At 37.2% G+C, this 13,645-nt stretch overlaps 6 protein-coding genes across 8 annotated transcripts; 4 read left to right on the forward strand and 2 right to left on the reverse strand.

Annotated features, from left to right (window-relative positions):
• Positions 1-619: 619 nt before the first annotated feature.
• On the forward strand, positions 620-3,816 carry LOC105687650 (heat shock protein 83-like). Its single transcript, XM_012403457.3, has 3 exons — positions 620-1,138; positions 1,352-1,470; positions 1,570-3,816. Exons 1-3 carry the CDS (start codon positions 986-988, stop codon positions 3,467-3,469), a joined length of 2,172 nt encoding a protein of 723 aa, XP_012258880.2. The 5' UTR covers positions 620-985; the 3' UTR covers positions 3,470-3,816.
• A 145-nt stretch (positions 3,817-3,961) lies between these two features.
• On the forward strand, positions 3,962-7,389 carry LOC105687630 (probable cleavage and polyadenylation specificity factor subunit 2). 2 transcript variants are annotated; one of them, XM_012403419.3, is made up of 11 exons: positions 3,962-4,287; positions 4,412-4,582; positions 4,664-4,823; positions 4,908-5,259; positions 5,323-5,633; positions 5,711-5,970; positions 6,058-6,243; positions 6,299-6,668; positions 6,778-6,972; positions 7,063-7,200; positions 7,271-7,389. In XM_012403419.3, exons 2-11 carry the CDS (start codon positions 4,434-4,436, stop codon positions 7,361-7,363), a joined length of 2,214 nt encoding a protein of 737 aa, XP_012258842.2. In that variant the 5' UTR covers positions 3,962-4,287; positions 4,412-4,433; the 3' UTR covers positions 7,364-7,389. The 2 variants fall into 2 exon arrangements, with proteins under 2 accessions (XP_012258842.2, XP_048510897.1); XM_048654940.1 differs by having other exon boundaries at positions 3,962-4,146.
• Positions 7,390-7,476: 87 nt separating this feature from the next.
• LOC105687620 (HSPB1-associated protein 1 homolog) lies at positions 7,477-9,161 on the forward strand. 2 transcript variants are annotated; one of them, XM_048654941.1, is made up of 4 exons: positions 7,477-7,850; positions 7,935-8,221; positions 8,512-8,701; positions 8,784-9,161. In XM_048654941.1, the coding sequence occupies exons 1-4, from the start codon at positions 7,635-7,637 to the stop codon at positions 9,144-9,146; spliced, it is 1,056 nt and encodes a 351-aa protein (XP_048510898.1). In that variant the 5' UTR covers positions 7,477-7,634; the 3' UTR covers positions 9,147-9,161. The 2 variants fall into 2 exon arrangements, with proteins under 2 accessions (XP_048510898.1, XP_012258831.2); XM_012403408.3 differs by having other exon boundaries at positions 7,482-7,850; positions 8,317-8,701.
• A 174-nt stretch (positions 9,162-9,335) lies between these two features.
• On the forward strand, positions 9,336-10,513 carry LOC105687635 (ADP-ribosylation factor-like protein 2). Its single transcript, XM_012403428.3, has 2 exons — positions 9,336-9,531; positions 9,624-10,513. Exons 1-2 carry the CDS (start codon positions 9,467-9,469, stop codon positions 10,111-10,113), a joined length of 555 nt encoding a protein of 184 aa, XP_012258851.2. The 5' UTR covers positions 9,336-9,466; the 3' UTR covers positions 10,114-10,513.
• A 249-nt stretch (positions 10,514-10,762) lies between these two features.
• Positions 10,763-11,146, reverse strand: LOC105687621. The gene has a single exon (XM_012403409.2). The coding sequence runs from the start codon at positions 11,144-11,146 to the stop codon at positions 10,763-10,765; it is 384 nt and encodes a 127-aa protein (XP_012258832.2).
• LOC125499686 (leucine-rich repeat-containing protein 74A-like) lies at positions 11,128-13,186 on the reverse strand. Its single transcript, XM_048654304.1, has 5 exons — positions 13,160-13,186; positions 12,809-13,087; positions 12,307-12,732; positions 11,736-12,243; positions 11,128-11,655 (listed from the first exon to the last, which is right to left on the reverse strand). The coding sequence occupies exons 1-5, from the start codon at positions 13,184-13,186 to the stop codon at positions 11,192-11,194; spliced, it is 1,704 nt and encodes a 567-aa protein (XP_048510261.1). The 3' UTR covers positions 11,128-11,191.
• Positions 13,187-13,645: the final 459 nt, after the last annotated feature.

The raw sequence follows: 13,645 nt of genomic DNA on the forward strand, positions 1-13,645 counted from the left end.
TTGAATGGCATTTGAAAAAAAAATTAAAATTAGGGTGCATTAATTTCAAATGCCATTGCAACTTGCAGATGCGTTTCATCGAGGGATTGGAATTAAATATTTAGGGAACATGAGTAGGATTATTTTATTACAAATGATATCAACGTGTTATGATTATGAAATGATTAAAAAAAGTATTTCTTTATTAGAGATTATTTATTTTTATTAAATCAATATGCTCATGGTTGTATGTACGTATTTTTACAGAATATTTATATAATTGATTCTGACGATCAATATATTAAGTTTCTACGAGCTGTACCTGATTAATTAATTAATTAATAAAAAATCAGCAATTAGGACAACCTCGAAAATTAGGTTTATATTCAGATTGGTGATAATTCCTATTCCATTTTTTTTTTCTAACGCGTCTGGATCAGCAGCCGAATTGGCCCCGAAAATTTTTCTAGAAGCATTTGATTTTGGTTCGTCCCTCACCTGCAGTGGTTATTCTAGAAGCTGTGACGTCATGACGACAGATGCGCAAATGTAGTCATGCGACCATCTTTCAGTCGATTCTTGCTATGCTTGCTCTGGTTCTGCGAAAAATTAATAATTATTTGATGAGAAAATTAATTTTTTTTAATTTTCCGGTTATTCAGAAATATGTGTAGACCCTAAATCCGTTCAACTTGGATTGTCAACTGATTGAAAGTTCCAGAATTTGTACGGCATCCGGGCTCGGCCTTCTGGAATATTCAGAGTTCAATAAAAACGGGGTCGACGCGGCAGTATTCAATAATCGTGAAACTGACAGTGAACCGTTCAGGTCGTTGGAAGGACATCCAAGTAAAATTGCGTCGCTTTTAATAGCGCCTGGAATAATCGAGAGTTCCGTAATTAAATTAACAAATAAAGTGGTGATCACTACATCTGAACATTTTAGTGCACAAAATATTAAAAAGTTTCTGAATTTCATCAACGATATCAAAAATAAATAATCGAGATGCCGGAGGAAGATTCATCTATGGCCGAGAATGGCGAGGTGGAGACCTTCGCTTTTCAAGCTGAAATCGCTCAATTAATGAGCTTGATTATCAACACATTTTATTCCAATAAGGAAATTTTCATCAGGGAATTAATTTCCAACAGTTCTGATGTAAGTGCAAAAATAATTTTTGCTTCGCTGATGCAGTTGGCATGTTGACAAGAATTTCTTGCGATCTGAAAATTTGAATAGTTTTTTTTTCTAATTTCGTCTCAAATTTTTTTCAATTCAATATCACATCCCCGATCGAAAACTGTAATGAAAATTATATCACATAGACGTAAATAATTATAACTAATGGACATAATTTTCGATTGACTTCAGGCATTGGATAAGATTCGCTACGAATCCTTGACTGATCCATCAAAGTTAGAAAGCTGCAAGGAATTATACATAAAATTAATTCCTAATAAAAATGACCGTACGCTGACAATAATTGACACGTAAGTATGACTTATCTATTCATTATATCTTTATTCCAATCCTAAAAAATTATTTTCATTTGAACACGAGTAATAAACCATGATCGTATGTTTGTGCAGAGGAATCGGTATGACCAAAGCAGACTTGGTAAATAATTTGGGAACGATTGCTAAATCTGGAACGAAAGCTTTTATGGAAGCTTTGCAAGCAGGCGCCGATATCTCAATGATCGGTCAATTTGGAGTCGGTTTTTACTCGGCCTATCTGGTAGCCGATAAAGTGACCGTCAGTTCAAAACACAACGACGACGAACAATACCTGTGGGAGTCATCTGCTGGTGGTTCATTCACGGTTCGTCCCGATACCGGTGAACCATTGTACAGAGGGACGAAAATTGTACTTCATATTAAAGAGGACCAGTCTGAGTATTTGGAGGAATCAAAGATAAAAGAGATCGTGAAAAAGCATTCCCAGTTCATTGGTTATCCGATAAAATTAGTTGTTGAAAAAGAAAGGGACAAGGAATTGAGCGAAGAAGAAGAAGAAGAAGAGGAAGACGAAAAGCCGGCTAAAGACGAAAAAGACAAACCAAAGATCGAAGAGATAGAGGATGACGAGGACGAAGAGAAATCAACCGACAAGAAGAAGAAAAAGAAAACTGTAAAGGAGAAGTACACGGAAGACGAAGAATTGAATAAGACTAAACCAATATGGACCAGAAATCCTGATGATATAACCCAAGAGGAATACGGCGAGTTTTACAAAAGCCTAACGAACGATTGGGAAGATCATTTGGCAGTGAAACATTTCTCTGTTGAAGGTCAGCTGGAATTCAGAGCCCTCTTATTCGTTCCCCGAAGGGCACCGTTCGACCTATTCGAAAATAAGAAGAAAAAGAATAACATAAAACTTTATGTTCGTCGAGTATTTATAATGGATAACTGCGAGGATCTCATACCGGAATACCTGAATTTCATTAAGGGTGTAGTCGACAGTGAAGATCTGCCGCTGAATATATCCCGTGAAATGTTACAACAAAATAAAATCTTGAAAGTTATAAGAAAAAATCTGGTTAAAAAATGTCTCGAGCTTTTCGACGAGTTGGCTGAGGATAAAGAAAGTTACAAAAAATTCTACGAACAATTCAGCAAGAACTTGAAACTCGGTATTCACGAGGATAGTCAAAACAGGAAGAAACTATCGGAGCTGCTGCGCTACTATACCTCTGCATCTGGAGATGAGAAGTGTTCTTTAAAAGATTATGTTGGTCGAATGAAAGAACATCAAAAGCACATATATTTCATCACAGGTGAAAGCAAGGAGCAAGTTTCTAACAGCGCATTCGTCGAGCGTGTGAAAAAACGCGGATTCGAAGTTGTATATATGACAGAACCGATCGATGAGTACGTCGTTCAACAAATGAAAGAATACGATGGCAAGCAATTGACATCGGTCACAAAAGAAGGCTTAGAACTTCCGGAAGATGACGCAGAAAAAAAAAAAAGAGAAGATGACAAAGCTAAATTCGAAAGTCTTTGCAAAGTAATGAAAGACTTACTGGATAAGAAGGTTGAAAAGGTTGTAGTATCAAACAGACTTGTAGATTCACCTTGCTGCATAGTTACCTCGCAATATGGATGGACGGCTAACATGGAAAGAATAATGAAGGCACAGGCCCTACATGATACCTCGACGATGGGCTACATGGCAGCGAAAAAACACTTGGAGATAAATCCTGATCATCCTATTATAGAATCTCTCAGGCAAAAGGCAGAAGCGGATAAAAACGATAAGGCAGTTAAAGACCTGGTTATGCTATTATTTGAAACCGCCCTTCTTGCCTCTGGTTTTGGTCTTGAAGACCCACAAGTTCACGCTTCGAGAATTCACAGAATGATTAAATTAGGGCTAGGACTTGACGAGGATGAAGCTCCTGAGGAAGAGGAAAAAATGGTTGAAGAAGTGCCTCCGTTAGAAGAAACTGCGGATGAAGCAATGAGGATGGAAGAGGTCGATTAAAATTCTTGTTATACCTGATGTTGGAGTTGGTTGAATGAAAGAAAGCAAGACTGATGTTGAAAGTTTGTGTGAGGATCGAGAAAAATGTATCCGTGTACGTGATACACAAAAATTTTGTAATAGTCAATGCGATCTAATCCTTATTCAATGTACTATTTTTTTCATATCTGTTGATTAATTAATAAGTTCATAATCACGGTTTGAAAACTGTATTCATACTGTTTATCCAATCATTTAACTCGTTCATCGCATTCCTGTCGTTATATTTATTTTACTTTGTGATAAGCAGATACCTTAGAGAGTGAAGATGTAATTCAGATTGCAAATAAATAACTCCGTTACCTAAATACCTGATTATTCATTGTTATTGCAGTTATCTTCGACTATGAATTTTTGAAATCATTACCTGATCAGTCATCTAAATGCAGAGATCGCGCAGCCTTTAAAGAGACCCGCGCAATATATTTGACTCATAGCCCGCAAGGCTGTACCGGAAATCTTAACTACGTATACTAACACAGAATCCAATCCGAGTATAGTAAGAGGGATTTAAATTATTTTATTCCGGTATTCTTTGTACAGCCACATTATCAAGAAATCATGAAATGACACTATTGAATTCTACAAAAAAAAAATTAGCTACCTGAATTGATACTCTGCGGCTTTTTGCATCTCCGGTTTGTTTTTAACCAATTCTAACCTCTAATGAATGGATGCAAAGCGAAGCTGGTTTTGTTGATCTGCTTTCCTGGCTTAAAATAACGAAAAATGATATTTTATACTTAGTTTTACGTGATCCTCGATTTTACGAATACTAGGTATGATTAATTAAAGAAGTAGGAAAGTATAATAGCATACATTCATTGCTATTAGAAACTCTGGAAGGATCCTGATATACTCAACGTTACAAAGTCCCTTTATCATTAATTCCTTTCTGTCTAGACGTATCAATTTAATAGTAATTATGACGTCTATCATTAAACTACATGCCATTTCTGGGGCAATGGATGAGTCCCCTCCGTGCTATATCCTGCAAGTAGATGAACTCCGCATACTCCTTGATTGTGGATGGGATGAAAATTTTGATCAAGATTTCATTAAGGAACTTAAGAGGTAATTTTTCACCCTTCCCGATTGGTCATTAGAGACGAATTTATTTTTGATATCCTTGATAATAAAAATGATTGTTTTCAGACATGTCCATCAAATTGATGCTGTACTGCTATCGTATCCCGATCCATTACATTTAGGTGCTCTGCCATACCTAGTTGGTAAATGCGACCTCACCTGTCCCATCTATGCAACCATTCCAGTTTATAAAATGGGTCAGATGTTCATGTATGATATGTACCAGGTAATAAACAACAAATTTTTCAATAACTATGTAAAAATTATTTTTACTTGGTTTGGTAATCATGCAATAATATTGTGATTTTAGTCGCGCAATAATATGGAAGACTTTGATTTATTTACCCTGGATGATGTTGATGCAGCATTCGATAAAATAGTCCAATTAAAGTACAATCAGAGTATTTCAATGAAGGGTAAAGGCTATGGAGTCACATTGACTCCATTACCTGCTGGCCATATGATTGGTGGTACTATTTGGAAGATTGTTAAAGTTGGTGAAGAGGACATTATTTATGCAGTTGATTTCAATCACAAGAAAGAAAGACATTTGAATGGCTGTGAGCTAGAGAGACTTCAACGACCCTCTTTGCTGATCACAGATGCTTTCAATGCAACTTATCAGCAAGCCAGGCGAAGGACAAGAGATGAGAAGCTTATGAGTAAGTAACATTTTCTGTAATAATTATTACTAGAAAATAAATTAATCATTTCTTGTCTCACAGCAAATATTTTACAAACACTTCGGGGTGGTGGAAATGTCCTGGTGGGCGTGGATACCGCAGGTAGAGTCCTTGAGTTGGCACATATGCTGGATCAGCTTTGGAGAAATAAAGAATCCGGGCTGCTCGCTTACTCCCTTGCACTTCTGAACAATGTTAGCTACAACGTTGTGGAATTTGCTAAATCTCAAATAGAATGGATGAGTGATAAGTTGATGCGGAGTTTTGAGGGAGCCAGAAATAATCCTTTCCAATTCAAGCATTTGCAGTTGTGTCACAGCATGGCTGAGCTAAACCAAGTTCCAAGCCCTAAGGTATGTTAATATAACAACTTTTGGAATTGCGCTCAGATATTCACTGTTTTGCTTTTCAATTGCCGATTGTTCACCAGGTGGTTCTAGCAAGCACTCCTGACATGGAATGTGGATTTTCGCGGGAGTTATTTTTACAATGGTGCAGCAACCCACAGAACAGCATAATACTGACTAGTAGAAGTTCACCAGGTACATTGGCCAGAGATTTAGTAGAGAATGGCGGTAACAGGAATATTACTTTAGAAATAAAAAGGCGAGTCAAGCTAGAAGGGGCTGAGCTAGAAGAATATCAGAAGAAGCAAAAAATAAAGCAGGAGCAGATAAAACAAGAAGCAATGTGAGTATATTTGAACTAAAAAATATACTGCGTCCTATCCGAGTCGAAGATTTCATTCTGAAAGGTGTTGAATTGTTTTGTCACCAGGGAAACAGCAGACGTTAGTTCCGAATCTGAGGACGAAATTGAAGTTGGAGGTGGAAAAGGAAAACATGATTTGTTGGTCAAGCAGGAAAGCAAACCGGGCTTTTTCAAGCAAAGCAAGAAACAGCATCCCATGTTTCCTTTTGCAGAGGAAAAAATCAAAGTCGACGAATACGGGGAAATTATTAGGTAATTATACAGATATATGCAGAGAATGTGTCTAATTAAATAAATTCCGTCATAGGCCAGAAGACTATAAAATAGCGGATGCCACACCCGAATTGGAAGATAACAAAGAAAATGTAGAAGTGAAACAAGAAGACACAGTGCCGCAGCCGGAAATCGCGGCAGATATCCCTACAAAATGTATTCAGCTCACACGCGTGGTTACAGTAAACGCATCAGTAACTTACATTGACTTCGAAGGTCGCTCCGATGGAGAATCCCTCCAAAAGATTCTTGCTCAACTCAGACCAAGAAGAGTCGTCTTGGTCAGGGGCTCTCAGAAAGACACCGAAGTTCTTGCCCAACAGGCTCAAGCTGCTGGAGCTCGGGTGTTTATTCCTGGCAGAGGGGAAACTCTAGATGCTACAACAGAAACACACATCTATCAGGTAATTTTCCCGAGTTTCAAGGATAGGGAAAAATCTCATTACAGGTTCCCCACATTTCTCTATAACATCTTAATAATATTGAAATTACATATGTTTTCTTTGAATACAGGTTCGCCTGACCGATGCATTGGTCAGTGGATTGAATTTCTCCAGGGGTAGAGGGGAAACTGAGATAGCGTGGATTGATGCTTTGATGACAGCTCGCGATCAAGTACGCCGTGATGCTATGATTGAGGGAGATGCTTCTGAAGCTGTCGATCAGAAGGATCAGATACTGACCCTAGAACCCCTACCGCTCAATGAGGTAACGAATCTATTTTCAATTTATTTAAAGGACGAGATGCATCGGTTAAAAATAAAGAACCATGAAAGATTATCTGTGTCTCTGTTTTAGGTTCCTGGACATCAAACTGCTTTCATCAATGAACTGAAATTATCAGACTTCAAACAAATTTTAAATCGGAGTAACATTCCATCAGAATTTAGTGGAGGTGTTTTGTGGTGCTGTAATAACACAATTGCAGTAAGAAGGGTAGGTTTTTCAATAACTCTTGCTTCAGTTTTTCAAACACCAGAAAGTAAGAATCTTGTTTTTTTTATAGCACGAAGCGGGCAAAGTTATTCTTGAGGGATGTATTTCAGAAGACTATTACAAAGTTCGAGAACTACTGTATGAACAATATGCTATTGTTTGAATAAAAAATTAATTTAATTCTTCGTACAGATTGCGCAGTCTCTATCACCCCTCATATTTTTAATTCTATTCCTTCATTAAGCACCGTCTATAATAATAATTACAAAAGTCTAGAAAATGCTGGATGCCCAAAGTACCTAAAATAATAGCAAGTAACGCCATCTGTACTACAGGGAAATGGGAGATTAAATATATGGAGACAATATGCTTGTTTACTGAAGTCAGCAGCTTTGCCTTGTCTGAACCTCTTGTACATCTTGCATGCATCCAACATGCAACATTCTATGTCAGCCCTACCGGAGCCTTCAACTGAAATATTGAGGCAAGCAATACTTGAATTGGAAGAGCCACTTGTTTTCAATAATTTATTGCGTAGTTCAGATGGCAATAGTTTATGGAAGTTCCTTGACTGGAATTTGGTTGAACTTGCTGAGAAATTGAAGGACCTTAGCTTGCCTTTCAGAATTGGACTCAATGCTAAAACCTTGGTACATTACTACAAATAAATATTTTCATTATACTCAAGTTTTTTTCTGTTGAACGTGGATCATCTTCAATAAATATGGTTTTAGGAACCGCAGTGGGACTTTAAATGTAGATTAGAAAATATGACAATGAAAGAATTCCTCAAGAAGGTGGGATCTCCAGAACAAAATGAGAAGTCCTATTACTTTGACTATAAGTACATGCATGAATGGTTAGTTGATAATCCAGAAATACTTTCATCTATTGACTGGCAAAGATTTGGTTTTGATAAACAAGGAGCAGATTCTACCATGTGGATTGGAAGTCAAGGAGCACATACAAACTGTCATCAGGATTCTTATGGGTGTAATCTGGTTGCTCAAATTCATGGAAGGTGAGAATGAGAGAAATAGATAATTGCCCCCCCTTATCTATGTTCCAAGTATTTTAGATATTATACGGTTTGGTAGCACTTTTGTTTAATTATAGAAAGCGATGGCTTTTATTTCCACCTGACTCTGGATCAGGGCTCCATCCCACTAGAGTACCTTATGAGGAATCAACAGTTTACAGTAGTTTCAATCTATTCTGTCCATCAAAAAATGATGAAAAAGCTCTCTTAGAATCTGATCTAAAACCAAGGATGATAGTTTTGGATCCCGGTGCGGTATTACTTGTCCCTAGAGGATGGTGGCATTATGTGGAATCTATTGACTTAAGTGTCAGTGTCAATGTGTGGCTACCTATACCAGCAGATGACCAGTCAAGACTTGGGGAAGCCGTTGTTAAATTATTAGTCAATGAGATTGGAAGGGGGGTGGTACCTACATCTGATAAATCACCTGCTCCTTCAATAAAAGAAGCTATGGAACTGGTATCTAACAATAAGACTTAATGTTTGCAGGTTTGTTTTTATATATTGTTAGAGTTTACTTATAACATTGTATGAATTTCAGATACAAATATGCATCAAGCAGTGCAACATAACAGAATCAGCAGCCTCTTCCCCAGCAAAAAAATTCAAAAGAATCAAATGGTCGGCTCAACAACTTGTCAGTGAATATCCCAAATACATTTCATTGATTCCAATACTAGAGACTGCAGAATTGCAGACATTACTTTCTGGTAACCGAAATCGTTTCTCAGATATAGATCATGATTACTCAATGGAGGTACAACAATCTGGTGATAATTTACATGATAAGAATGACTTACCTCATAACAAAATGACTAATGTTATAGTAAATGCACTATGTCATCCAGATGTTATTGCTCAAGTTACTAAACTAATCTTACAGGAAAGTACTGATGAAAAATAAATCTATTGAATGAAATCTGAGTCGTTCAATCTGGCAATCTTATTTGACATTAACAGTAATTGAGAATACTATTCTCCTCACTATTCTCGTACAACTGATTTGAAGGTCCGTTAGATCACGTGGGGTTCCATTTGAAGCACGTGTGCGAAGAGCTTCGCAAACCCCTGGCAGAGCGCGCTAGCATTCGTTTAAACAAATAACATTAATCTCATTCTCCGAAAAAATAAACGTCAAGCGTGAATGTTTAAACTGTCAGTGTCACCTGTCAATTTGAAATCGATTATTACCGATTTACTTGCACAGAAAGAAATCTCAAGGACATGGGGCTGCTCACGGTTTTGAAAAAGTTGAAACAGAAGGAAAAGGAAGTCAGAATACTAATGCTGTACGTATTTTCAGCCTCTATCGTTCAACATTTTGACAAAGGTTATGTTCTCCACATAACGTTTGTAACTCATTGATTATTTTTGTTTACAGAGGCTTGGATAATGCTGGAAAGACGACTATACTCAAAAGAATGATTGGAGAACCAATAGACACCATTTCCCCTACCCTTGGCTTCAATATCAAAACACTTGAGCACCGGGGTTACAAGCTGAATATCTGGGATGTTGGAGGCCAAAAATCACTACGATCTTATTGGCGGAATTACTTTGAATGTACCGATGGTCTTATATGGGTTGTAGATAGTGCTGACAGGCGACGGCTAGAAGACTGTAAAGCCGAACTGTCTAATCTATTGCAAGAAGAAAGATTAGAAGGTGCCAGCCTCCTAATTTTTGCTAACAAGCAAGATCTTCCAGGGGCCCTCTCAGCCCCTGAGATTGCCGAAGTTTTAAACTTGGCATCCATAAAAACCCACCATTGGCAGATTTACAAATCTTCTGCTGTTACAGCCGAGAATTTGCTAGAAGGCATCAACTGGATAGTAGATGATATTGCTGCTAGAGTATTTTATCTTGACTGAATGCTATATAAAGTTCTGTTAGAGATTTAAAAGCTAGACACGTTCTCTTTTCATTAAAATTCTTATATGATCTAATAAATTATGTCTTGAAATCAATTCCACAAAAACAAGGAAGTATAAAAATAATGAATTTTGAATTTATTCATCACCATACGTTAATTCGTGAATAACTATTCACGTGCTGAGTTATTATTCTTTGTTTTCAGTGAAAAAAAGTTCATTGATTCTGTTAAATAGAGCAGCAAACAAATCATTTTTATCTGCCAAAACTATTGAATTAGGATGCTGGGTTTCTAGTGTTGTGATTCATGAAATTGTACATTCGTAGATAGGTCTTTATATAATTTTTATACAAAGCTAACTTAATAAAAGAAATATTTCTTTTCGCCTTTTGTTACAATTAATGTATCGTTTATAAACCCATTCCAAATAATTAATCCTTAACTTGTTATTTTAGTACTATAAAAATGCGAAAAAACGCAAAATCTTCCAGCTATAAAATTCACGTAGCATTCAATTCGCTTCCGCAAATTGTTGAGTGAATTTGGAAATTTTATTCCGAAACTATGTCATAATATTATTTGTTCAAAATGAAATTTTTGCCAGCAGCTTTTACTGATCGACACATAAAAATCACGACAAATTCATTTCAGTTTTCAGGTTCATCCTCGTTTTCTAACTCGTCCGACTCTTCTTCCGTATTGGAATTAGATTCTGCTATTTTCACTACCTTCAGGCCTTTTCGCTTACCTTTTTTAGTTTTTTCCTTAGATTGCTTTTGGACGTTATTATCGTTCCTTTCCTTCGGTTTTTTGCTGTCCGACTTTTTATCCTTCGATTTATTTTTTTTTACTACTGGAGGTGGAGGAGGAGTTGTATCAGGGTACTGCTGAAGAAAGGTTGCCTTCATAGCAGTCTGGTCAACTTTTTTATTCGGCCCGGCGAACGCGGTCATGAGTCCTTGCACAAGGGTATCTGATAATTTTATTTTAAAGGCTTTGACCAGTCCCTTGAAGTTCTCTGTAATTTTCATTTCACATATTAGATGCTTCGGAAGATGTTCCCTTCTACGATTTTTCTAGCAATATAAAAATATACGATCCGATAGATCAAAATAAGTAAACTCGCCTCTCGTATTCAATTTATCTTCTAGTGACAAGATGAAGTGTCCGAATTCCCTTCGCTGTTTCTTTTTCTTCGGCTTTATTCCCTCGTATAAAGCGCGTTTAAAATATATCATTCCTTCATCTGGTCCTACAACTTTATAGTTGCTGAATATTCCTCCGAGTTCTACGCGAAGCCAGGGTCTTTCTCTCTCGATCTTCTCCAGGTCCGGCAAGACGTCTTTGTTCACCCAAAGGTTTTCCAAATTCACGTACTGTAGGGTAGACTCTGGAGATTGTTCGGGAATTAAAACATGAATGAGAGCTGATCCTCCGGTTTGTTTCACGGGATTATCTCCCAAATATAACTTCTGAAGACCAATATTTTTTGCTAGTGATTTGGCGATAATAGTTCCAGCCTGTTCATCAAACCTATTCCCTATATGGTTTCGAAAACATTTTTTTAATTATTTTTGATAATTGCGAAGGGAAGAAAAAAATAAGGAATGTCAATCTCACCACTTAAATTCAAAATCTGCAATGTTTGATTTTGTTGTAAAAATGTACTGAGGGATGGCAAAGTTTCCTTGTTGAATGCATTCCAAGATAAATTGATGGATAAAAGTGTTTTGTTCTCAACAAGTCCTTTGAAAAGTGCGATAGATGCTTCTTTGGTGAAGAAACCATTCCAGGACAGATTTAGATGCAAGAGTTTGGTATTATGAGTCAGCATCGCTTGCAGTGCTTGCGCGCATTCACTTCCCAATTGATTATCAGCTAGGTTTAAAGTCTGTAGAAGTTGATTATCCTTGATGACAGGCGCTAGAATATTCATTCCCTCGTCTCCTAGAGCGCAATTACTCAAATCTAATTCAACGAGTGACCAGTTTTCGGTGATTCCGGGCAGTAGATTTTTAACACCTTCACTTCCGATTTTACAACCACTGAGGTTCATGCTCTCAAGTATCTCAGTTTCCAAAAGGAGATTTTTCAGGTGTTCACAAGCGTCTAACGTGAGCCAGTTATCCTGAAGGATTAAATTTCAAAATTCAATATAATTCTATAATTGAAAATGTGGATCACCGTTGACCTTCAGGTCCAAGGATTGTACGGAAGTATTGTTGTAAATGGATTCGCATATGGCTTTCACAGCCCTGGGATCCAATCCGTAATATCGGAGATTGATTGCGTCGGAACGAAGAAGATCGTTCATGCAAGAAATCGGTCTAATATTCAAGGCTTTCATTGTGTCCGCAAATCGTTTTATCCCGTCGTTCGTGTAGGTCGGTACAGGATTGTAAAGTGCCCAAAAAGCTCGGACGTTACCGGGATCATCAGGAATGGGATACACGTTGAAAAGATTGAGGAGTTTCAGTTGCGAATCGCTGATTTCAGTATCTGGGAATGAATAATTTTTGGAAGTAGAACTGGAACCAGAAGTTTGGATGTCAGATTCCTCATCATCCGGAGTGATGATCGTCTCGATTGATGCGGTCTCATTCTTCATCCCACATCCCTGAAGATTGACGAAAGGTTTTTTATCCCCCAGTTATCTGGATGGTACTACATTCGAAGTCGGAAAAAAATATCACAGGATAATTAATACTTGCGGCTATTAATTTTCTGAACGCATCGGACTTTTTTTCAGCCTTTCTCCTGAGGATCGATTGCTTCCGTTTCTCAACTTGTACCACACCGAAATCGGGAACACTTTCCTGCGATGATTCGAGACTTGTACTTTCCTTCGATTCCTCAACTTCCACCTCTTCGTAATCTTCGCCTTTGTACTCATTATCGTCCTCATCCTCCCATTCATCCCATTCCGCTCGCTCATATCGCATTTGCAGTTTTTTCAAAGTGCCATCGAGATCCTACATCGATGAAAACTATAATATTTGTTCTTCTCATAATCAACTATATCATGAAATTTGGGAGCTACCCACCTGTGGTTCGGGATCGTCCATGAGCATTTTGTATATTTTGTATATTTCCCAACTAGAAAAAAACCAAAAAGCCAGTACAAGTTGATTAGAATAACAAAGGCTCTATCAAGCTGTCATCGTGACACGAATTCGTGAATCATTCCGAAGTTATTCGTATTTTGAATGCGTAAAATTTTGACCAAGTATCATGCCATTATTTTTTATATCCAGAGATACGTGAGGGGTATGGGAATACGTTATGGATATGGATCAAATAATCAAATTGTGTTGGATAATTATTTGAAAGTTTTAATTATTTTAGGACATGTTTCATATGTATTTTGAACACAGAAACACGAATAATTTAAAATAGAATGAAAATTCTCGTGCGATAAAAAGAAATACGAATCGTATCGTGTCAGTCATTCATCGTATACTTCAGGAAGCTCGTACTATGTTATACGTGGAATTAAATTAACTGCGTATAAAGATTGACATTGGGCAGGG

Source organism: Athalia rosae, chromosome 4 (genome assembly GCF_917208135.1).
Source record: "Athalia rosae chromosome 4, iyAthRosa1.1, whole genome shotgun sequence".
Lineage (NCBI taxonomy): Eukaryota > Metazoa > Arthropoda > Insecta > Hymenoptera > Athaliidae > Athalia > Athalia rosae.